Source organism: Rutidosis leptorrhynchoides, chromosome 5 (assembly GCF_046630445.1).
Source record: "Rutidosis leptorrhynchoides isolate AG116_Rl617_1_P2 chromosome 5, CSIRO_AGI_Rlap_v1, whole genome shotgun sequence".
Classification (NCBI taxonomy): domain Eukaryota; kingdom Viridiplantae; phylum Streptophyta; class Magnoliopsida; order Asterales; family Asteraceae; genus Rutidosis; species Rutidosis leptorrhynchoides.
This window is the reverse complement of record NC_092337.1, coordinates 390,859,039-390,886,112: the sequence shown is the minus strand read 5'-3', so window position 1 is coordinate 390,886,112 and position 27,074 is coordinate 390,859,039. Positions and strand designations below refer to the sequence as shown.

The window sequence follows — 27,074 nt, the reverse complement described above, 5'->3', positions numbered from 1 at the left end:
CTAAATGTTCATATTTTAATCTCATCTATAATGTTCGTGAACAAAGTTTTTTCAAAAAACGAAAGAAAAAAAAAAGTTTTTGCTTCCCCCCGCTTCCCCCCGAATGGTTACTTCCCTCTTGATCCTACCAATATATATATATATATATATATATATATATATATATATATATATATATATATATATATATATATATATATATATATATATATATATATATATATATATATATATATATATATACCCACATATAGTTTATAATATTCTTCAAAGAACTTGTCATATCATATTGGTGTTTGTTTAATTAGATTATTTGACTCTATCAAACCAAAAATCAGTATATAAAAAGCCACATGTAGGCTATGATTCACCAAATAATCGAATTTTGTAAGTACAAGTTATGGCTCTAACAGGACAAGTATCTAAAAAAGTTGATATCACATGTCATGGCAAGTTGCTCCATGAAATCTACAAGTACAAACCGAACAACGTTGCAAACATAGCTCCTGACAAGGTTCGAGGTTGCGATCTAGTTTCAGGCGAATGGGGTGCGGTTGGATCCATTATTTCCTGGAACTACATTTATGGTAATTAAACTGCATATTCTTTTTTACTTCGTCATAATAACATTTTAGTCACATATGCTATATGCCCATATGTGATCTCAGGCCATCTCAACAATTTGGATAGCCTTGACCGAAAATAAATATAGGCCCCTTATACATATAATTTTTTTTATTTCAGACGAAAAGATTAACTAAAATTTATCAATATGAAAAATGTTTTCAAGACATGCGTAGAAAGTGTTTTCTTCCAAAATATTTATCCTCTAACTGTTTTTTATTTAATTTAATTCAATACTTTGAATATATATATATATATATATATATATATATATATATATATATATATATATATATATATATATATATATATATATATATATATATAGGGGCAGGATCAATGGGGAAGTAACCAATCGAGGGGAAGCGGGGGGAAGCAAATTTTTTTTTTTTTCATTTTTTTGAATTTTTTTTTCCCGCATCAAGATCACACGAAAATATGAACATTTAGAAGAGACACTTCATGATGAATGTTATTATTTAGGCGGGAAAACGATCGACAAAAATAACATTCAAGATAATATTGTTCGTGAAGAATATGAACGTTTTTTTTCTTCATGTTTTGTGAAGTAAAATTTAGCCCGATTTAGAGTTTCGGGTTTAGAGTTTAGGGTTTAGGGTTTGGTGTTTTGGGTTTATTCCATAAACCCAAAACACCAAACCCTAAACCCTAAACTCTAAACCGTTCGTGTTAAAAACTCAATCTAAATCCTAAATCTAAACCCTAAACCCTAAATTTCTAAACCCTAATATCTAAACCCTATAAACCCTAATATCTAAACCCTAATATCTAAACCCCAATAGCTAAAACCTCAAAATACGCTCGAAAAACACGATAATTGTTATATATTACTTCTTCGAGCGTTTTCCCGCCAAAATAAAAACATTTATCACAAAGTGTCTCTACTAAATGTTCATATTTTCATCTCATCTATAATGTTCGTGAACAAAGTTTTTTCAAAAAACGAAAAAAAAAAAAAGTTTTTGCTTCCCCCCGATTCCCCCGAATGGTTACTTCCTTCTTGATCCTACCACTATATATATATATATATATATATATATATATATATATATATATATATATATATATATATATATATATATATATATATATATATATAGTGGTAGGATCAAGAGGGAAGTAACCATTCGGGGGGAAGCAAAATTTTTTTTTTTTTTCGTTTTTTGAAAAAACCTTTATTCACGAACATTATAGATGAGATGAAAATATGAACATTTAGTAGAGACACTTTGTGATAAATGTTTTTATTTTGGCGGAAAAACGCTCGAAGAAGTAATATATAACAATTATCGTGTTTTTCGAGCGTATTTTGAGGTTTTAGCTATTGGGGTTTAGATATTAGGGTTTAGATATTAGGGTTTAGAAATTTAGGGTTTAGGGTTTAGATTTAGGGTTTAGATTTAGAATTTAGATTGAGTTTTTAACACGAACAGTTTAGAGTTTAGGGTTTAGGGTTTGGGGTTTGGTGTTTTGGGTTTATGGAATAAACCCAAAACACCAAACCCTAAACTCTAAATCGGGCTAAATTTTACTTCACAAAATATGGAAAAAAAACGTTCATATTCTTCACGAACAATATTATCTTGAATGTTATTTTTGTCGATCGTTTTCCCGCCTAAATAATAACATTCATCACGAAGTGTCTCTTCTAAATGTTCATATTTTCGTGTGATCTTGATTCCGGAAAAAAAAAACGAAAAAAAAAAAAATTGCTTCCCCCGCTTCCCCCCGATTGGTTACTTCTCCACTGATCCTGCCCATATATATATATATATATATATATATATATATATATATATATATATATATATATATATATATATATATATTCAAAGTATTGAATTAAATTAAATAAAAAACAGTTAGAGGATGGGCAGTGGCCCATCTTGCGTCTGCCCGAATAGCGTCTCTATATGGTAATCTGCTAACTCTTTTTGAATTTTTGTAGATGGCAAAGTGGAAACAGGCAAAGAGATCATCGAAGAGGTTGATGATGAAACTCACAAGATCGTATTTAAGGTGATTGAAGGACACATCTTGGAGGCGTATAAGGCGTTAACAATAACATTTCATATTGAAGAAGAGGGGGGTAAAGAGTATATTATATGGACTATCGATTTCGAGAAGGTTGATGCTAGTGTACCTGATCCAACTGGATATTTGGACGTGCTTGGTGCTTGCATAAACGATATCGATTCTCATATTCAAAAGCAAACATGATTTAATTTTCTTACTGTTATTGATAAATTGGAAGTGATTGTGTAATTAATAAGAAGCCAACTATGTATAATAATGTTGAATGTTGGCTGGTTGTCGAGATGCCTTTTATACCATCAACTGGCATCATATCGGGGTTGTATTATGAATTTGTGATTTCATTCTTCTACAAAAGCTGATTATTCTATGGTAAACCAACTCAGAAATGAATATGTAACAGACAAACTTTGAGTTACAAATATCCGATTCCCTTGGTTCAATTAAGGTCTACAACATATAAACAGAGCCAAACCGAAACAAGCTTGCATTTACAACTAACGTTTTTCTTTGAAAGCTATGTTTGGCGAACGAGTTATGCTAATTCATGAATTAATGAATATTAAAACTTATTTTAGCTACAAGCTTAGGATTGTTTGATAAAAGAGCTTATTAGAAAATAAACAATCGAAGAAATAAGTTAGGATTGTTTATGTCTTTTATTGGTGAATGGTGCAGGTTGCTAATGTTTTCTTGACAAATTCGAGAGACAAGTGGGAATGGTCCATAGGTAAAAACAGTGAGTTTCAAGTGAGCTACACGCACGCGTTCATTGATGATGCTTTATTACCATCTTCAGATTTATGCACAAGATGGGCAAAATGGATTTCAAGGAAGGTAAATGTGTTCATTTGGAGGCTAGCATGGGATTGCTTTCCCTCTAGACTCAACTTATCAAAAAGAGGAGTGGAAATTAATAGAATCGGTTGTATTCTTTGTGACCACTTCGTTGAATCAGTATATCCCGTGTTTTTTTCATGCCCGTTATCGATTGATTTGTGGTTAAAGGTAAAGATTTGGGTGGACATTCAAATACCTTCGTCCGATTCGTGGTCTTCTTTCTCCTCATGGTTCGATGCCTTGACTATATCCGAGAAGGTAAAAAAGACGTTATATGTTATTATTGCTTCAATGATATGGCATATTTGGAGATTCAGAAATGACGTGCACTTTGCTAATGGGACGATGAAGAAGAGCATATTATTCGACTCGATACAAATAGTGTCTTTTAATTGGGCTTGTAGTAGAAGCTCTTATAATTGTAATTGGGATTCATGGCGCATTAAGCCATTGTAATTTTTGGTTTTTTCACGCCCCTCTAGTGTCTCGCTAGGGGGTATGGGCTTATTTTTTATTAATAAAGCTAGCTTAATGCCCGCGAATTCGCGGGGCTTATTTATGAGACTAATCAAGAAGTAATTTGAAACTCCATAAACTAATATATGATATTATTTGAATGGTTGCGAGTTAACAGACGAAATCATATAATAAAGCTATCGAATAATGTCCGTGAATTCGCGTGGCTTTTTTATGGACCAAACATTATTTTTAATAACGATACATATCATATTCAGGCCAAACATTATTTACAACTGATACACTTTGACCTGACTACCAATACTACTTTTGTTTTTTTTTTTGCAAAAATAATGAAAACTTGTATAAAATTGGAAAACATTTTCAAATAGAAAACATTTTCAACAAAGGATACACAAGGGAAAATTCGATGAGGCTCGTACCTAGAAAGCGGCAACCTAACAAACTATCTATGCCGAGTCTCATCTTCACCAAACCGAACCAAAATCCGAAACAATTTAAGATAACTACAAACTGGATAAAACCCAAACGCTATAAACAAACTAACAAACTAAGACAACGAACACAAAAACGACAAAGACATCAATACTACTTAACCCATACTAATAGAATAATACGGAGTAATTAATAGCACAAACATCTATTTATCATTTTCAAACACATTAACATTAACATATTAGTAAAACCCCAATTCTCCTTTTAAAATGCTACTTTTGAAAATAATGTAGTATCAAATTCAACACGTTTTAACATTCTTTAGAATGGCATGTGCAGTGAGTAAGTGAGCATACAGCACAGTCACACACTTTCCTTCTGCCTTGCCCATTATCACCCATTGCATCAAATCTCAACAAAATATCATACTACAAGCTAATAATACTAATAATAGCCTCCAATTACTAAGTTTAATTATAATCATATTGCAAAAAATCTCATCTAAATATCCTACTAACAAACTTATGTTTCAAAAATCTTTACTTTTTTCATCTCCATTGATAGCAAAATGGAGACCTCTTCAGTTTTCACAACTGCATTAATCTTGCCATATTCAAGATCAACATATTTACATAACCGAATTTGTCCACCACTCTTTTCGCTTCTCATCAGATCCCCGCCACAACTAATCACCTCTAATCGTTACACTAAGCCTCTATTTACTTAACCCACAAAACTCATTAGGCCCATTATAGTATCGTCGTCAAATGATGACAATTTGATAACAGAACCGCCTAAATTTGAACCACAAGGTGCAAAGATTGTACCTTTAGTACTCTCACTTGCAGTTGCATTAATTTTACGTTTTGTTATTGAGAAACCGGATGAAGTAACTGATCAAGCATGGCAGCTTCTATCTATCTTTGTGTCCACTATCTCGGGCCTTGTTTTATCTCCATTGCCCGTTGGTGCGTGGGATTTTCTTGGTCTCACAACGACGATATTAACTAAAACGCTAACTTTTTCAGAAGCATTTAGTGCGTGTAATAATGAAGTTATTTGGTTGATTGTGATTTCTTTCTTTTTCGCTCATGGGTTTGTTAAGACTGGGTTAGGTGATAGAATTGCAACGTATTTTGTTAAATGGTTAGGGAAGAGTACATTGGGGTTGTCCTATGGTTTGACTTTGAGTGAGACTTTGATTGCTCCTGCAATGCCTAGTACGACTGCAAGGGCTGGTGGTGTTTTCTTGCCAATTATTAAGTCGTTGTTTCTTTTGGCTGGGAGTAAGCCAAATGATCCGTCTTCTAAAAAGTTCGGGTCTTATCTTATTCAGTCACAGTTTCAGGTACTAAAATCTTCAAGTACTAAAATCTTGATTACAAGTGTTATTAAGTCGCATATACAATACAAGTAACCATGTTGATTCCAACCCATTTTGACCCCTAACCCGCATATACAATACAAGTGACCATTTTGATTCCAACCCATTTTGACCTGTGACCCGCATATATAATACAAGTGACCATTTTGATTCAAACCCATTATGTATCTTACATTGTTGTTTATGATTAATGACAGTGTACTGGTAACTCTAGTGCTCTTTTTCTGACTGTTGCAGCTCAACCCGAGCTAATTAAATTTGTAAGTGACCCACGTATGTCAGTATTTTATATATAGTCCACCCTGTAAAATCAAAAAAAAAAAAAAAAAAAAAAAAGCTTCATCAACCACACAGTCCACTACATCCTATCATCAAATATAACAAAAGGTATTTGCTAATTAGTTTCAAAACATGGACCTTTGGGTTCGAAATGCATAGGAGACCAAGAGCTAACGGAACGGCTTTTCTGATATTCTGTTCCCCGTACTGCAAAACATGCTCTAAAGAACGGATCGCCATATCGAAAATGTATATTAAAAATCAAAACCTCGCAAACAAATGAATAGAGGATTTACCTGCAAGCGATGTAATAACCATAGATACAAACGCATATTTAAAAACGTTACCACACTCACCAACGATGACCATCGAGATTGAATGGATATTAATATACGTCTCGGAATGTAGCGTTTGTTTCTTCCCTCAATATATCTCGCATATATTTGTATCCAGTACCATCCTTCGCCTAAATTTGATAGTTTTTACATATGCTCAAGAAATCGTTAATCACCTAATACACCCAGTTATTTAAAATAAACCTACGTATTCGATTCATCATCAAATATTCATTTTAACACAGTACATGATCGATCGTCATGTACTATATCATTATTATATTTAAATGTATAAGATAGCAATTCACTGATACCTGTTGGTCCACCAGTACCATTTCCAGAGATGACACAAAGGATGGATAATTGGCCTAGCATGTAATATTTAATAAACAAATTCATTACAAATATTTTATGAACAAGAGTATCATTTTGTTCTTCGAATCACAAACCATTTTTAATAAGTAACTCATTTATTATACTACTACATAAGATGAACCTGAAATCTAGAAAGTGGTTTCTTAAATCACTTACATGAATCAATTGTTTGCTTAGTAATAGTCTCAAGTAGCTCTTTTGTGTCGAGTGGTGCATACCTAATAAGCATAAGAAAAGGCGAAGTTATAATCGTATACAACTAATACAAATGCAAGTGTTACAAATTTCATTATGTTATGTGGTCACGTGCAGTGCACGTGCCATTTATGTGCAGGTCAAACTAATCGGGTCAACTCATTGTTCAGCTGTTCAAAATACAATAGGCGGGAAGAGAGCTTGGTTGTTGTAACTGAATTGTAAACAGAATTGTTAGTTGTTGATATAAGGATCTGTAATCAATTGTATAGTTAGGTTTCCAATTGTACTCTTTCTCTCTAATTGTACTTTGTTCTTCATATTAATAAAAATCCCCAATTTCAAGTTTCGAAGCTTAATTCTTGTTCATAGCTTTCAGATTGAGATTCAGTGATTCCTCGATTCGATTCAGGATTCAGGAATTACATATCAATTGGTATCAGAGCGATTTATTGGGCTTGAAATTGAATTTGCAGCAAATTCATCAATGGTGGTCTCTACTAGGGCAAGTTCCGGTGAAGACGACAACGCTTTCGAATTGTTACGATCTACAGTTTCCGAATTAAGTCAAGCTGTGTTAGCAATTACTGGCAAGTTAGATGATGTGATCTTGCAACATAAATATCTCTCAACAGAGATGCAGAAGTCCAAGAATGGTGAAGGAGTTAGCCATAGAAGTACACAAATGTCAAGATTCACAAAATTAGAATTTCCAAAAGTTGAAGGAGATGATGTGAAGGAGTGGTTGTATCGTTGCAATCAGTTCTTTGTAGCAGACAGAATTGATGAAGAAGAGAAGGTGAGGTTAGCTTCAATTCATATGTATAAGAGGGCATTAGTGTGGCATCAGCAATTTGTTAAAACACATGGAGAAGATGTTGAGTGGGCAGTTTATGCTGATGCTGTTCAAAGAAGGTTTGGACCTATAATTGAGGATCCATTGGCTGAACTCAAAAATCTAAGGCAAACAGGATCTTTACAGTTGTATAATGATGAGTTTGAGTAATTGATGAATAAAGTGGAGGTTAGTGTTAAACAGTCAATTAGCTTCTACTTGGCTGGCCTGCAAAATGATATAGAACTTCCTGTTAGAATGTTCAAGCCTCACACCTTAGAAGATGCTATGAGGTTGACAAGAATGCAAGAAGAAACTATAGCTGTCACTAAGAGAAGGTACACCCCTTTACTTCCAACTCCTAAAGTGAATGCAGTGAACACTAGCAACTCAAGATTTACTGGACATTGGAGTGGGGTCAAAGATGTGAATCATGGTGGGGGAAATAATCAACTAGCACTAATGCCACCAGATTACAGCAGTACATCAAAAAGTCACACACCAAAAGGTGGCAGGAGCAATTGACACAAAAGGAGATAGATGAAAAGCGTGCTAAACTTCTATGCTTCTATTGTGACCAAAGGTATACTCCAGGTCACAAATGCAGTGGCCAGTTATACTCTCTAAAAGTGTTGGCTTGTACTGAAGAGGAGATGGAAGAGTGTGATGGTGTTCAAGACTTTGAGGCAGTGGTGGATGATGATCACATGTTGGCCAACAGTGATCAAGAAAGGCCATTAATTTCCTTAAATGCACTGACTGGAACTGATACATATCAGACTATGAGAGTTGTTGGGTATGTGCAGAAGCAAGTAGTCAATATCTTGATTGACTCTGAAAGTACCCATAATTTTCTTGATTTGCACACTGCTAAGAGGTTAGGTTGTCAATTTAGGAATACAGAGCCCATGATGGTATTTGTTCCAGGTGGGAACAAGTTGGTTAGTTCAAATGCTTGTGTACGATTTAGTTGGGTCATATATGGCCAAGTTTTTGTTAGTGACATAGTGTTAATTCCATTGGGTGGCAGTGAGATGGTACTTGGTGTTCAATGGTTAAAAACTTTAGGAGACATTAAATGGAATTTTGAAGAGTTGAGGATGTCTTTTGTGTACAAAGGCAAGAAGTTAGAATTAAGGGGTAAGCATAGGATGCCATCTCAAGTTAAAGAAGGGAAAGATTTGAGTAAAGCTTTGTTTCAACCCACTGTACAATGCAATGCTATGTGTGTTTACCTGCAGTCCTTTGGAATATGGAGACAAAGGTGGGGCAGCCACATGACAAAGGTACAAGTAACTGTGATGGAGTCAAAAACCTTTTAGATGCATTCCAATGTGTATTTGCTGTACCCAATAGTTTACCACCCAAACGTGCCTTTGATCATAGAATCCCCTTAAAACAGGGTACCCCACCCATCAACATTAGGCCATATAGGCACCCACCTAGTCAAAAGGATGCCATAGAAAGCATGATACATGAATTGTTGGAAACATGTGTCATTAGAGCTAATCAAAGCCCTTATTCTGCTCCTATTGTGATGGTTAAGAAGAAGGATGGGTCTTGGAGGATGTGTATTGACTATAGGGAGTTAAACAAACATACAGTTAAAGATAAATTTCCAATCCCAATTATTGAAGAGTTGATAGATGAATTAAGTGGTTCCTGTTACTTCTCTAAATTGGATCTCAGGTCTGGATACCACCAAATCCGTATGTATGAAGATGATATTGCTAAAACAGCCTTCAAAACACATGAAGGTCATTATAAATTTTTGGTGATGCCATTTGGGTTAACAAATGCACCTTCTACATTTCAGGCCTTAATGAATGATGTCTTTAAACCTTTTTTAAGGAAGTTTACATTGGTATTTTTTGATGACATCTTGGTGTATAGTCCAAACTTGGAAACTCATCTGGAACATTTAAAATTGGTACTCACTACTATGCAAAGGCATCAGCTTTATGCCAAGTTGTCTAAATGTGTGTTTGCTACTCATGAAGTGGAGTACTTGGGTCATGTTATTTCAGCTCAAGGGGTATCTACTGACCCCACAAAAATTGAAGCTATGGTGAAGTGGCCAACACCAACTAACTTGAAGCAGTTGAGGGGGTTCCTGGGTTTGACAGGATACTATAGGCGATTTATCAAGAATTATTCTATGATCAGTTTGCCTCTAACCAAGCTATTGAAAAAAGATGCCTTTGTGTGGTCAGAAGAAGCAACTCAGGCTTTTGAGACATTAAAGTTAGCAATGCAAAAAGCTCCAGTACTTAAACTTCCAGATTTTGATCAACAATTTATTCTTGAAATTGATTCTTCAGGTATAGGTATTGGAGCAGTGTTACACCAAAATGGCCATCCTATAGCATACTTGAGCAGAACTTTGTCCAATAGGCATCAAGGGTTGTCTACTTATGAGAAGGAATTCATGGCAGTGATATTAGCTTTGAAAAAATGGAGGGGCTATTTACTTGATAGGCATTTTGTCATCAAGACTGACCACATCAGCTTAAAGTATCTGCTTGACCAAAGAATCACTACTCCTACACAGATGAAGTGGTTACCCAAGTTAATGGGGTTTGATTATGAGATTGTATATAAAAAAGGGAGTGAGAATGCTGCTGCAGATGCTTTGTCTCGTGTCCAGGGTATTGGTCAACTTTTCCAGATTCAGTTGACTACCATAAGTCATGATTTGTAGGCACAAATAACTAAGAGTGTGGAGGGGGATAATGATTTACAGCAGATCATTTCAAAGATGAATGCAGACCCAACTCAAGTGAAACACTACTCATGGCAAAATGGTATCTTGTACAGGAAAAATAAAGTAGTGATTGGGGCAGACAAGGCATTGAGGTTGACATTACTTAAACACTTTCATGATGATTCCTTAGGGGGACATTCTGGCTATCAAGCTACTGTGAAGAGGTTATCTACTTGTTTCTATTGGAACCATATGAGGAAGCATGTAAGAGACTATGCGAGAGCTTGTGATGTGTGCCAAAGTTGCAAACCAGACCTCACTCAAAATCCAGGTTTGCTGCAACCACTACCCATTCCAAATCGAATTTGGTCTGAAATTTCAATGGATTTTGTTGAAGGTCTACCCAAATCTGGTGGTAAGGATGTCATATTTGTGGTGTGGATAGATTGAGTAAATATGCTCACTTTATTCCCTTAGCTCATCCATTTACTGCTTCTCAAGTGGCAATGGCATTTGTTGATAATGTGTACAAGCTTCATGGGCTGCCATCAATCATCATTAGTGATAGGGACAAAATCTTCACAAGTTTATTTTGGCAGGAGTTTTTTAAGTCCCTTAATGTCAGTTTACATCTCTCTACTGCATACCATCGACAAACAGATGGTTAAACAGAAGTAGTCAACAGGAGCATTGAATGCTACTTGAGATGCATGACAAGTGAGCAACCTAAGCAATGGATTCGTTGGTTATCTCTAGCCGAGTTTTGGTATAACTCAAATTTTCATACAGCCATTCAAACTACTCCTTTTGAGGTGGTGTATGGGCAGTCACCACTATCAACCACTACATATGTGCCACACCATAGTAGAGTGGAAGCTGTTGACAGAAGCTTAGTGGCTAGAGAAAATGCCATTGCATTATTGAAATTTCACATAAAAAGAGCACAAGAGCGTATGAGGTATTTTGCTGATCAACACAGAACAGAACGTGTGCTGCAGGTTGGTGAATGGGTTTATGTGAAATTGCAGCCATTTCGTCAGGTGACTCTAAGGGGGCAGCACAACATAAGTTTTCCCCTAAATTCTATGGTCCATTTCCCATTTTGCAAAAGGTTGGAGAAGTTGCTTATAGGTTGCAGTTGCCTCAATCATCAATGGTACATCCAGTCTTCCACGTGTCACAACTGAAATTGCACAAAGGGGAAGTTCCTACTCACATAGGTACCATGCCACATTTGGATGCAAATGGGTTAATTGCAGTTCAACCCACGAGAGTTCTTGAAAGGAAGATGGTCAAACGTGATAATCGAGCAGACATTCAATTTTTGGTTCAATGGAAAAATGAGTCAATTGATGATGCTACCTGGGAACGAGCTGAAGAATTGTTGTTGCGATTTCCAGATTTTGATTTCAATTCTTGTGGTCAAGAATAATTTCAAGGGAAGGGGATTGTTATGTAGTCACGTGCAGTGCACGTGCCATTTATGTGCAGGTCAAACTAATCGGGTCAACTCATCTTTCAGCTGTTCAAAATACAATAGGCGGGAAGAGAGCTTGGTTGTTGTAACTGAATTGTAAACAGAATTGTTAGTTGTTGATATAAAGATCTGTAATCAATTGTATTGTTAGGTTTTCAATTGTACTCTTTCTCTCTAATTGTACTATGTTCTTCATATTAATAAAAATCCCCAATTTCAAGTTTCGAAACTTAATTCTTGTTCATAGCTTTCAGATTGAGATTCAGTGATTCCTCGATTAGATTCAGGATTTAGGAATTACATATCACATTAGAACGTACCCAAGGCCAACTGCCAGCTCTCGAGATACTTTATAGTTAATTTCAGATGATTCTCCAACTAAATAAACAGAAACTCCTTTCAAAAGTTGTGCAACTCCAACAGAAAGCGATTCCCATGTTTCTGTGATATTAGGCCATTTCACATCTGGATCTTGCTTCTTCAAGTTAACAACCAATTGATCGTCATCTAACAATCTAGGCAGTAATAAGTTGTTAATCATGCTACTTAAAGTTAAATTAGTTCCTAAGCAAATTTAATTTAAGGAACAGACCATATTGTTTCAGCTGGTTTTATCTTATCATACAAGCTAGACTTACATCAAACTTTAGACTAACAATCATAATAAAAACACAAACATACATCATATACACAATTAATTTAGAGCAGACTATAGCATAAATAATTGTATTTGTAATCCGACATGAACTGAGGTCATTCAAGGTAATTGAAATAGAATGTGATTACCTGAGTTTCTAAACTTTAAGTTGAAGACTAAAAGGATCCCATTTACTTAATAGTCGACTATAGGTGATTGATTAGAAAACTTTAAACTCTCGACATGTTTTGATACAATCGAATCCGAATCTGCAACTTAAATGGATTGTGAATTTGTGATCAATATTATTGTTTAATTCAGATCAAAATCAAAAAACATCTTCTTTTGATAAAATAAAAAAAAATTCATATTATCTATAGATGAACATAAAATTACCTGATAATGGAGTGGATATGTGTAATAAAATGATAATCATATACGTATCAACGACGAAGAACCCTAATTTGATACGACAACTTTGCTTCATAGTTATATGTGATTTTACGAAGTCTTTTCTTAAATCTAATGTTGCGGGGTATGAAGAAAACAAAAGTAAAGATGGAAGACTTATGATTTGTTTGATTCGATTGATGGTGATGATCGTAACAGATTAGGGTTCGGAACAGAGGTATTTTTTTGAAGTGACTTTCAATAATAATAATAATAATAATAATAATAATAATAATAATAATAATAATAATAATAATAATAATAATAATATAATAATAATAATAATAATAATAATAATAATAATAATAATAATAATAATAATAATGATAATAATATTGTTATTAATGATAATGATAATAATAATAATAATAATAATAATAATAATAATAATAATAATAATAATAATAATAATAATAATAATAATAATAATAATAATAATAATGTCATAAGTCAACATTTTCGTACTTGAAGCTTCAATCTCGCTTCCATTTGGAACTAATCTGTTCTTTAATGGGATAATGTTCAGGTGAGGTCGTAGATCCTGACGGAGGTAATACACTTTCTAGCCCGTGTTTTTTTTCCAAGGAATGTATTCTGAGGGTATTTGAGTAAATAAATAATGATGGTAGGTGTTTATGAGGTCATAATCTTTAAGTGTTTAATCTAATGGTCAAGATTTGAAGGATTTATTTTAATGGAAGGCTATGATTAAAAGTTGACAATATATATGATCTATTTTTATGTTTGTTATTATAATATAAAGAGATGTTGCTGTTCCAAAAAAAAAATTGGTAGATGTAGCTTTTAAGAAAAGCCATCAACTTATGGAAGGTGAAATTAAATTTTCACCCGTTATAATATTACTCCATACCATTAAAATCATTAGATTACTTCATACTACTAAAATACGTATCATTTAGATTTTTCTTAATTATTTTATTTTCAAACTAGCTTAAGACCCGCAAGATTTGCAAATTTCGATAATAAAAATTGCAAATATCATATATTTTTTATTACAAATATCATATATATATTATTTAATAGCACATCGATGAAAGCAACATAAAGATGTTGTTCATATACGATATGCTATAATTTGTCAATAGGTAACACAACTGATATTACATAAAGAAGTTGTTGCTAAAGTTAAGTACAAAAGCTAAAGACATAAATGAAAATGCATTATGTTCTAGCCTCTAGGTATATAAGCATGCTAATTGCATAAACAAAAGCCGAGTGCACAAGTACCTAAGCAGGTCATTACGTTATGTCAGGGGCGGACCTAGTGTGTTGAGTGTGGTGGCACGGGACACCACTGAAATACGCGATGTAATGGGAAAATTTTTGGGTTTTTAACTAATGACACCAGTGGATAGTGTAATTTTTTTTTAATGACACCATTGAAATAAAACAGCTAGTACAAATTTTTTTGGGTTTTAGCCGGTGACACCAGTGACTGCAAATCCTGGATCCGCCCCTGCGTTATGTTATAAAATGATAAACTGCTGCTACGTAGAATCACCATCGTAAAATAATATCCATCATATCCATCACAGTCTGCACATATTTCATTCAGTTTATAAACAGAAGTCTTGCTCAAGATTTTGATACGACTTGAGCCTAGCTGAAAATTAACTCAACACATCACCTTATATAATTTCAAGCTAGCTTTGCATCGCTTTGAAACCAACGATAAAAAAACATTGAGTGCATAATACACCTTCACTTAGCAAAAAATTAATTCAAAAAATTGGAATAATGCATAATAAAAGATACAGTTACATAACAAAATATAATGCATAATAAAAGATAACAAAATATAATGCATTTAACTGATGAGTTAATACTAAACGTTCCTGGATCAGTTTTGAGTGATGTGATTTTGATGTTCATACAAAGAGTTGCCAACCCATCCAACTTCAGTTTTGACTGCTGTGATTTTGTATCATCAGGTTTCGTTTCTTTTGTAATTGGATGTGTTACGTTATAGTTTTGGCTTTGTATGAGAACTGAGATATGAATGTACTTAGTGTTTACATGGTTGTTCGTATAGGGCTCTCTTGGTTGGTGGTTGTTAATGTACGGTTGGTGATTCTTTTGCTTCTGGTTGATGTACTTCTGTTGGCGGTGTTTTTCCTGTATGAGCAATATGTTTAGCGTATAATATTATTGTACGAAACTTTAAGATGGTAGATACATGTGTTCGTAGTGTCGCTGTTCTTGGGGAGATTGTTATTGCTGTTGTTGCTTGTTCTTCTACAGGTGCTATGTCTTTAATCTCGTCTAGCATGAATTCTGGTGTGTCACTCACCGATTGTAGATTGTAGTGGAAATGGATCACAGTTGTCAAGATCTCAATAATATTTAGTTACACCTATATCAAAAAGAAACAACATCACCAACATAACCCACAAAAAATAAAACACAAAAAGAAACTAAAATAATTTCATAGTATATATGCATATTTTCTTTTATACAATACTTTTTTTAACTGCACACAAACAATTATTCCTAAATGTATAAACAAACATTTAGTTGAAATAGCTAATAAATTTTTTTTTTTTTTTACTTTTTTTTTAATATAAAGTAATAAAACAGTAACTTACAGATGAGTTTAGGTCCAACCAAGTTAGATATAATCCCTTGGAAAACGATCGTTGGAAAGTAGGCTTTCACACCTTTCTGTAGACAACTTACTTATCAAAAATGGAATTACAGGTCGAAGGTTATGGCTTTACAACAAAAATCTAAAAAGTTTGACTGCTGCTGTTAAGTGCAGCCCTGTACAGTAGCTACAACATGTCATCCCCATTTTGAAATCAAATTATAACCCGTTTATACCTAACAAACCCAAACATATCATATATAACTTTGATGCTTGTCGGTCTACTTTATAACCCACTTATTTTTTTTTTTTTATACCAAAACTGTACCATTTTCAACACACGAACCCGCAAAGTAAGCCTGAGAGTCATTTTTGACACTTTTACTAAAATCTTAATTATCTTGTGTTGATGACCCAAATATCAATCTGACAGACCTGGGTTAACCAAATTACTTTCACAACCCAGAAATAATATTTTGAATGTGTCGATAACTTCCGTTTCTCAAAACCCTACATACGGTTCAATATATATCCTTATGACCCATATGGCTCATAATTTCCCATTTCAACCAAAAAATACCCTAAACTCATTTTTAAGAGACTAAAACTTCAAAAATCACTCAAATCGACATATGGGACGTCTCCACATCAACTGTTACCCATTTTGACACTTTTTGACTCAAACGGGTCAATTGTTCAAATAGTCGCAACCAAGACTTTTCTTCATTTTGGCTGTAATCTTACTATCAATTCACTTCCAAAAGTCTAACGAACCAACAAAAATCTTACATAAATGAACATACTCAATTAAATACAGGAATTCAAATAGAAACTAAATCCAAATCACAGCTAAATAACAAAAAGAAGAACAATCACCAATAGATAAAACAAACAATAACAAATGTACTCACCATGAAGAATAGATTAATCCCCGCCCTCCATTGACATATTACAACCAACAACATTAGATACAGCCTGATTAATCATAACAGTAGACAAAACATCCTCATATACACCTATATCCAAAATAAAAAAAATAAAAAAATTCAGTATCACATATACAAGAAAACAAAACAATACTCATAACATTTATTTATTTTTTTTTTTCGGCAAAAGTGAATTATATTAATTTTTAAAACATACACAAGCTGGATATACCCAAGTCCAAAACAAACAACAAAAACATACAAGGCCACCAGCCCAAAAACAAAAACAACACCAAATACAAACGAAACATAAATCATGCTAAAACTCATATTATCCCACTTTAAATCCCACATTCTAGCAACTATAAGCACAACACTTGACTTTTTAAATCTAAATGACAGCAACTTCAATTTAATGTAATCCTGGATATCCCTGCACAACTCAGTAGCCCACCCTTTTCTTTTGAGTAAAAAGTCTACTATTCCTTTCATGCCGTATGAAGTAAACACAGGCTGCAATAACACAATCCGATTAACAATACACCAAATATTATTTGTATAAGGGTATTGAGCCATTCCATTGATAATCCAAGGCAAGTGATTAGGAAGTCCTCTAAACACTAATTTACTCTTCAACTTCTCCCAAACAATAGTACTGTAATCACACTGAAAGAACAAGTGTTTAATAGAGTTACTACCTTTACCATACAAGGAACAGAGAAACACCTTATTGGGAAACCAAACTTGCATTCTGTCTTGAGTACTTAATCTGTTGAGAACAGCAAGTCATAACATAAAGGCATGTTTAGGATCAAAAAATTTGAACCAAATCACATGATGCCAATTTACTTTATTCCTATTAATCATGAAGTCACTCCAGAATTGTTAGGTAGAAAAAACCACCTTGATACCTTCATTAGTAATCCATAACTTATCATCTCTACCATACCTTATATCAATGCTACCATGTGGTTTAACCTTATCTCTTAATGCTAACGAAAACTTCCAACCACAGCTATCATTTGATCCAGGTTGAATCTCCCAAAAACATCTTCCATTAAGCTTAACCACATTGACCCATTTTCCCCAAAGAGATTCTTTTTGAGTCAATATTCTCCAAATCTGTTTGACCAGCAAGGTTTCATTCCAATCTTTTAAAGATTTTAAACCTAAACCTCCTTGGTCTTTTGGTGAACAAACAAATTTCCATGCCACTTTTGCTTTACCCTTTCAACTTTCAAATTGACACCATAGAAATCCTTTAAGAAGCTTTTCAATGTCCTCAATAACCCCTTGAGGAAGCACATAAACAAAGGCTCAGTAAAGCTGCATAGAGCTTAAAATAGAAGCTGCAAGTTGTAACCTCCCTGCATATGATAATTTCATGCTTCTCTAGTTATTAACCTTACTCCTTACTTTATCAATTCAAACCTTACAATCTACAATACTCAATCTTTTGGCCAAAAAAGGAACACCCAAATACTTCATTGGCAGATGACCAACTTCAAATGGTAAAATGTTGATAATTCTAGCCTAGACATTAGCTGGAACACTACCATAAAATATCATGCTTTTACTAATATTTAGAAGTAGCCTGACCAAAATCATCTAACACTTTCTTTATCACCTTAATTGAGTTCTCATCCCCATGGCACAATATTAAAAGGTCATCAGCAAAAGAAATGTAACACCGGCCATTTTTTTTTTATATATATACACAGCGAAAGACTTTAATAATAAACACAATATAAGTCACGTCATTACATTAAACCGTATAATTAAGTTTAAGCTTACACAACAGTGTTACGTTATTACAAAACATTATTTAAACAAAAATCCACATCAGAGTAGGGTTGTCAAACATGTCTTCTGCATCAATACCCATCCCGACTAGCAGTACCTAAACCTGCAAAGGGGGAAAACATGTAGGGGATTAGCGCACCGCTAAGTGAATGGAATCTATCTAACAGATATAGCTTAAGTCACACACAAGCTATATACTAACAACACTTGCTAACTACCAACTAGCATACAATAAGACAATACGAGGATCGGCGGCTTGTACGAGCACACGACTCTCAGCTGATCGGGCCTGAGTCTACCGATAGTCCCTGCTACTCAATTCACAGTATAGTTATCCAGATGCAGGGGATGCATCATTCACACTATACTCCACAATCAGTAGCCTATGGACCCAACCTCCCCTAAGCACGGTTGACCTCATACGGACTCTAACCTCTCCTAGGCACGGTCTCGAGTCCCCAGTCTCCCTAGGCCCGACTGGTGCCATTCACACAGTGTACACATAATTCACATACAACATCAGACATACTATAATATTCTAACATGGCAATTTCTACACTATGCATGGTAAAGGAGTCAACCACAGTAGCATGATATGCTACTTAAACTCTATCCGGAGATAGACCCACTCACAATTACCAGCAACTGCTCAGTTATTATTTCTGAGCTTCCTCATTGTCCTTATCTCCTGAGAACAGCAAAAACCAAGTTAGAATAGTGTTCCCATCAAGATTAGACACACTGACAGCGAATTATAGCAAATTAGTAAAAAAAAAATGTGTCCGCTAAAATTTTCATGCTTAACACTTATGCACTTTCAAAATTTACATCCTGAACACCAAAATACAAACGGGCAGCATAACGACTAGAAAAAGGCACTTGGTAAAACATTTTGCCCTGGACACACAATCGGTCGACTGTCTCCTCAATCGGTCGACTGACTGTCTCGGTCGACTGACGTAGACAGTCAGTCGACTGTTGACACAACCGGTCGACTGACTTTCCCAATCGGTCGACTTATTTGGTATTTCACAATCGGCCGAAAGTCAAACTCAGTCAGTCGGTTCACTCGCCAGTAGGTCGACTGTCGACCGACAGTCTGCCGACTGTGTTCATCATCTGCAGATTCTGAACACAACCTACGAACTTCAAGCTAAATTCACCAAAACTCGATCTAGAGCTCGTTTTCGACACCAAAACTTACCACAACTCAATTACTACATGTTATAGACTATAAACCCACAAAGTTTTGACCATAACAACATCAAATCCATGGATTTTGACACAAAATCAAGCTTTTGAACAAATACACTTAAAAACACTATTTTAACACTAAATTGATCATGAAAGCTCATGATTCATACCTTAAAAGAATTAGTAGTGTAAAGAACGTGATTTCAAGACCAATTCGAGCTCAAGATCAACAATGGGGAATTAGGGTTTGGTTAGGTGGGAGGGATGAAGGTACGGTGTTTTTGATGAATTTTCTAGAAATGGGGAGGAAAAACAGCACACTAGTCACATAATTGGGATTAATTCCCACACTGTACAACACACGGGTATTTATCAGTTATCTGATATCTTTCGCACAAGATTAGGTAACCCAAACGAGGTTCGAATAAAATAAACAAACCTGTTCTGGGACCCTTGTCACAAACTGGACACAACACAAATATAATAATAATAAAATAATTAAAATAAAAACACTTAAAACTAAGCACAAACCCTAAGGGCAAAAATAGTCCACTTACAACTAGCCCGTGTTTCAGTCTGTTACAAGAAATGTGTGCAAGCTACATTCTCTTGCACTTATGATGAAACTTAAAACCCTTATTTTCTTTAATATTCTTCATCATAATCAAATTTAATGTTTCCATAACTAAAGTAAAGAGATGTGGAGAAATATGGTCACCTTGTCTAAGGCCTCTACCACCCTTGAAGAACCCTTAAATTTCACCATCAATGCAGATAGAGAACGAAGTTGTTGTAACACAGGTCATAATCCATTGAACCATCTTCTCATGGAACCCAAACTTAATCAGAATATAATGTAAGAACACCCAATCAATAGTATCATATGCTTTCTGGATAACTATCTTTAAAGCACATCTCTTTAGACCACTTGATCTATTATAGCCCTCTAGCACCTCTTGAGCAACCAAAATGTTATCATGAATGGACCTTCCAAGTATAAAAGCACTTTGATTGCAACTCACCAATTTATTCAAACCCTTTTTTAGCCTATTTGTAATAACTTTACTAATACATTTATAAAGTACATTACAACATGCTATAGGTCTGAAATCAGACACTTTATCAGGGGCGTCCATTTTAGGAATGAGGGCAATAAGTATACTACCTCCCTTAACAATTTTCCATTATTGAAAAAATCCTTGACTGCACTGCACACATCAGGGCCCACTATACACCATGCTTTCTTGAAAAGAGTGATGAATACCCATCAGGGCCAGAGGCTTTATTATCCTCTATGACAAATATTGCTTCTTTGATTTCCTCATTAGTAACTTGAACCACCATAGCTTGAGCTTCAGCCATACTAAGCTTATTACTAAAAATATCCCCCATATCCAAAATGGATTGACATTGTCTTTTTTCCCCCCAAAAAAACTTTGGAAGTGCTTTACAAATTGTTGTCCAACTTGACCACCATTATACCTCATTGGCATCACAGATATTATCAACCTTACTCTTCTGCACCCTACTTTTTAAAACACTGTGAAAGAACTTTGTATTTTTATCACCCTCTGATGGCCATTGAATTTTAACCTTTTGTTGTAATAAAATCAACTCATCCTGATTTGCAGCTTCATATTCCAATAAAGTATTTGTAGCAGTATTCCTTAGGCTAATATTATGAGGATCCAAATCAATAGCAACTTGGCTTTGCTTTAGTTTATCTCTTAACACTTTCACTTTAGTGAAAACATTGCCATTAGCCCAATTCAACTTATTCAATTTCTTCTTTAAAAGTTTAAGCTTAGAAACCACCTGAAACATCATGTGACTCCTAATTTGAGTATCCCAAACTTGAGCCACAATATTTAAGAACTCATCTTTTCCAGCAAGATGATTCATAAACCTAAATGCTCTTTTCTTTCTCTGCACACCATTTGGAATGACCAATATAGGACTGTGATCAGAAACAAGATAAGGAAGAAACGTAGCACTAGCTTGAGGATATCTAGCTAGAAAAGCTTCATTACACATTATCCTGTCCAATTTCTTTAAGACACCACAAGCAGGGTTTTTTAAAGATTTTTTCCAAGAAAAAATGAAACCCAGAACTGCCCAGATCATCCATTTCAATCTTATTAACACAGTCATTCAACTGCTTCATATCTTCAGTCACAAAAGAACACCCTGAATTATGCTCAGTAATATATCTGGTGACATTAAAATCACCCATTAGAATCCATGGAAGTTGATTAGCAACAGTACTCATAACATTTGTAGATAATGTAAAATACATAAAAACATTACCACTTCCAATAGGCTTTACATTTGTATGACCAAAACATATGCAAAACAAATTAGAAATCAATACAACAAAATACACAAATCAAAACCAACAACAATGATAGACACAGTACCTTCACAAACTCAAACAACACAGTGGAGACTGATTAACGGTAATGTGTGAATTCAAATATCACAATTGTATAAACAAAATCGATTCACATAATGTAGTAACGGTAATGTGCGAATTCAAATATCAAAATTGTATACACAAAATCGATTAACGAAATCATCTATTAATTTTAGGTTAACAATACAAAATGAAGAAATAAATCAACTTGACAGAGGAAGTTCATGTAAACGCAATTTTGAAGTACCCAAAACAGTAATTTATAAACCATAACTTTAGAGAAATTTCATAGAGTATGAAACAATTATGCAGTTCAATCGGTGAACCATATTACAATCATAGGCGTTTTAGTACTGCAACATAAAAATGAAATTTAACAAAGATACATTAGTGATACAAAATTAATAAATAATAACCTTGTTAATCGATTGTTGGAATGAAGAGTCGGATCAGTAGAATGAATGGTGATCTAATTTATGAACCACTAGCAGAAGTAGATAGATGTGTAGATGACGACGATGTTAGGGAATAATTTAGGGTTAGAAGGTTTTGTAGGAATGTAATACGGAGTAACTGACAGGGATTAGGGTAACCCCGAATCAATGTTTTTTCTCCCGTATGTGTAAGGGTAATTAGGGGTAGTTTAGTGGCTAATTGTGACTTATTGCTAAATAATAGAAATTGATGGTTATATGATGAGGGTAGTGGATGTCTTTTTAGTAATCCAATTACTATAATTGAAAGAAAGTTTTCGAGATATCTCAATTAAACTTTTATTATAATGTATAGTGTAGAAGTGTAGATTTAGATGTAGATAGATAAAAAGAAAATTTGGGATTGGAGTCGTATTCCGAGGGGCCGAACATGGGCTGACCTCGTGATGCTTGTATCCGACCTCAACTCGTGCACTTTGGCTCCGGATAAGCAAGACTCATGGCGATGGCAAGGTGTGAACAATGGGGTGTCCACAACAAAACGACTTACTCATTTGATTGATTCAAAGTTGTTAAATGTTGGTTCTAATATGGTGGAAACTTTGAGAAATAATTTTGTCCCCAAAAAAGTCGAGCTCTTCATATGGAGGTCGAGGAAAAAACGTATCCCAACTTTGATTGAGTTAGACAAGCGTGGGATTGATCTTCACTCCGTTCGTTGCCCTCTTTGTGACGATGGGGTGGAATCGTTTGACCATGCCTTGCTCTTTTGTAAAAAAGTCTTTGATATTTGGGAAAAGATATTCAAATGGTGGGGATTTAATGTGTTTTCGTCGGCTAGTTTGTGTGAGATCTTTCAAGACTCTACAATCGAGAATATGTCGGATTTAGGTTCCAAGATATGGCAAGCGGTTCTATGGTCGTGTTGTTATCTCATATGGTGGAACCGGAATCAAGTGGTCTTTAATAAAAAAGGTTGGACAACTCTGGTAGCATTATGTGAGATTCAACTCAAGGCTTTCGAGTGGATTGGGAAAAGAAGCAAGTCACTTCATCTTGATTGGCATACTTGGCTACACAACCCTCAATCTTCTGTTATGTAAATTTCGTGTGCATTTGATGTATGTTGGCTTAACGGCTTGTTTAGTTAGCATAAAACTCTCGAGTTGTACATTGTGATTGATCTTTTAATATAATTGTTGCTTTTCAAAAAAAAAAAAAAGATAGATAAAAAGAAAATTATGTGTTTATAAGTTCTACTTTTTGTAATTATATTTCCTTAAGTTTCAAGTTTTTATGTTGAGTTTCAACTTTCTATTTATGTTTCAATTTGGAAACTATATTTTTTTATTCACGACTACATGTTATATCTTAATTATTCATGATAATTAAATTAGTACATTTAAAAAAAAAAAAAATACTCCCTACTATACAGTATAATTAAGACCACTTAAGATAATTAATTTGGTACAACTAAAAAATAATGGGCAATATAATCGATCGTATAAATAAAAACTAGATTACACCGTTTTAATAATTATCATTTGCTATAACAAAAATAGCGATAGCGATAATATATGTAGAATATGATACTACAACCCGTTTTGTTATGTCTTAGCCCAACTCTGATTTATTTTCTAACTTTCATTTTCTCATTTTCATATATATTCAACATGAATGATTTTCACGTGTTTTATTTATACCTGGTGTTACAAATTAATTTTTTTTAAACAGTTGAACTTTACTTTTATTTAAGGATTGCATTATACTTAATTGATATCTACATATTTTGTTTCACTACATTCTTTGCTTTCAATTGTTTATTATACAACATTTGTGCCAAATATTTACTTGAACTAACACATAATTTATAATATATTTCAAAATTTTATTGAACGAAATTCGCGATTCCGCGGGCCTTAAGCTAGGTTATAAATAAATCAAAGCTAAAAAATACAAGAAGTTAAAGGAAATAAAAGAAAATTAAGTTTTTTTTACAGAAAAATTATCATAACCAAAAACTATTTTTAAGTCATTTTAATTTTAATACTTGTTTACTTTCTTTATAACCTTTTTATCAATCCTCAATGCGCGAAATTTAATTATAAAAAATATGGAGCGAATTATATTTCGCAACAACACGCGGGCTCGATTCATTATTTACTATTTATCATCTACTTCGTTTTTTTGTATGTCATTCTATATTTTAAAGTGATGAGAAATAAGTCACAACGGACAATCTAAAAAGCGAAAACAAACCCCGTTTGACAAACACTTTCCCGACACGTATGAAAAAATGAGTGTACTAATAAATAAGGTACACCAAATGCAACTCAAATCAGCCCCAATGTCAGCAAATAAAGATAATCAAGCATACACAAAACACACGAAACGTTTTACTTGAAAAACCTCTCAAAACCGAGAGTAAAACCCACTGGACCTGTAGACCACTTAGAATCCACTATCACCAAAGTCCAAATAGAGAGCAATACAATAGTTATTCTCTAGATACACTAGAGGCATACAACCTTCATCATACTCTTGAACATCACAATCAACAAGTATATGAAAACTATCTAAAGACAAAAGAGGAACAACACTACCTCAAAAACTGGTGCTGTTCCAGCAGCTCTAACTCGAGATACAGACCTCCGTAGAAAAATACTTACGGTTGAAAACCTTGGCCCAGATATCACGAACAAGTTGTCCAAAAATGGTGAATATTTAACGGTTAGATCTCCCGGGATCGTCTCTTTTCTGAGCAGCTGTCTTCAAGTACGAGATTTAGGATTTTTCACTCTTTTTCTTAAACTCTCAACTCTCTCATTATGAATTACACTTGAAGTATTTAAATGCCGTAAGGATGCATGGCCAAGCTAACCCTATATGGGCCTAATTGTTTGAACTATAACTTTTTCATAACAGATGTGATCCTCACACGTCACTTTTTGATCCATATACACTATTTTACATGAATTTCATATCCTACCCTTGTATTAATCAACATTTTCATCGTTGTCTTTATGTAAAAAGCAAGGACAAACTTGTCTATTTATGTAAAAAAGTGTATATGTGATAAAAAATGATGTAAGGATCACCTCCCTTCTCATAAATGAAAACTCAATAAAAAAAAAAAAAACCAACATAAAGCTCCATCTAATTTACTAAACGTTTATTAACATAAGCTCCATATTCCAATTTTTGTATGAAACTAGTTGTGGAGCCATCGCTTCGCGTCGGGGGCTCCGTTTTGAATGCGAGTTAAAAAAAAATCTTATTCTTTTTTTGTAAAAAAGAATTTTTTTCGACATCTAACATTGAAGGGTTGTTCCTTTTGCGAAAGTTGCTTCTTTTAGTGTTCCTCTTTTTTTTTTAAGTTATTTGATCTATTTTGTAAAAAATAATGTTTTTCGACATTTTTTGGTAGCATTGAAGGGTTGTTCCTTTTATGAAAGTTGCCTCTTTTATCATCGAGGGGGAGAAAAAAAGGTAGTTGATTTTTTTATAAAAAAGGATTTTTTTCGACATCTTTTGGTAACATTGAAGGGTTGGTTCTTTTACGAAAGTTGCTTCTTTTATCGTTGGAGACAAAAAAAAGGTGAAATGACGGAAATACCCCTGGTTACTATCGATGAATAGTGAAATAGTGTTTTATCTTTTAGATAATATATAAATAATAATAATAATAATAATAATAATAATAATAATAATAATAATAATAATAATAATAATAATAATAATAATAATAATAATAATGAATAGTTAGTAGATAGTAAAAATTTTGTGGGCGATTTATAATGAATGAGAAGTTTTATGGGTAAATTATGAAATGTGAAAAGTTTGGGGTAAGTTTGTAATAACTATGAAATTAACTTTTATAAAGAATGTGATTGAGTTATAAGAATTAAAAAGTTTGGGGCAAGTTTGTAAAGGCTCTAAAGTTTCCTATTCACTTGGCCTTTACCATTTAGATATATATATATAACTAGTTGGGCGACCTGGCTTTGCGCCGGTTCTTCAACCTTACATAGTTAATTATTGAGAAGGTAATTATTTATCATATTTTTTTTGTTTTATTTTTCGTTTTGTCGAGGAAGTACCCAAAATAGTTATGTGATTGATTTGTAATAAGCGTAAAAGTAATTATTCATCATTTTTTGTTTTAGTTTTCGTCTTGTTGAGCGAAAAGAATAAAATGCTCAACCAATAAAATGAGAGGTACATCAACGATTGATATAAATTATTTAATAAAATAGGAAAAACTATTTATAATATATATATATATATATATATATATATATATATATATATATATATATATATATATATATATATATATATATATATATATATATATATATATATATATATATATATATATATATATATATATATATATATTTTTATAACAAAAAAACAGTTATTAAAAAATGAGTTACGTGGTTAATTTGTAATGAAAGAAAAAAGTTAAATAATAATAAAGTGAAAAACTATGTGATTGATTTGCTAATAATAAAATTAATAATAGTGAGTAGTTATTGGACAGTGAAAATTGTGTAGACAATTTATAATGGATGAGAAGTTTGATGATTAAATT

The 27,074-nt window shown here is 33.5% G+C and overlaps 3 protein-coding genes across 3 annotated transcripts; 2 read left to right on the top strand and 1 right to left on the bottom strand.

The window, feature by feature from the left end:
* The first annotated feature begins 273 nt into the window (after positions 1-273).
* On the top strand, positions 274-3,074 carry LOC139848146 (kirola-like). The gene is made up of 2 exons (XM_071837878.1): positions 274-587; positions 2,594-3,074. Exons 1-2 carry the CDS (start codon positions 401-403, stop codon positions 2,863-2,865), a joined length of 459 nt encoding a protein of 152 aa, XP_071693979.1. The 5' UTR covers positions 274-400; the 3' UTR covers positions 2,866-3,074.
* Positions 3,075-21,106: 18,032 nt separating this feature from the next.
* On the bottom strand, positions 21,107-21,899 carry LOC139849829 (uncharacterized). Its single transcript, XM_071839450.1, has 2 exons — positions 21,736-21,899; positions 21,107-21,668 (listed from the first exon to the last, which is right to left on the bottom strand). The coding sequence occupies exons 1-2, from the start codon at positions 21,897-21,899 to the stop codon at positions 21,107-21,109; spliced, it is 726 nt and encodes a 241-aa protein (XP_071695551.1).
* Positions 21,900-22,923: 1,024 nt separating this feature from the next.
* Positions 22,924-23,580, top strand: LOC139849828 (uncharacterized). Its single transcript, XM_071839449.1, has one exon. It carries the CDS (start codon positions 22,924-22,926, stop codon positions 23,578-23,580), a length of 657 nt encoding a protein of 218 aa, XP_071695550.1.
* Positions 23,581-27,074: the final 3,494 nt, after the last annotated feature.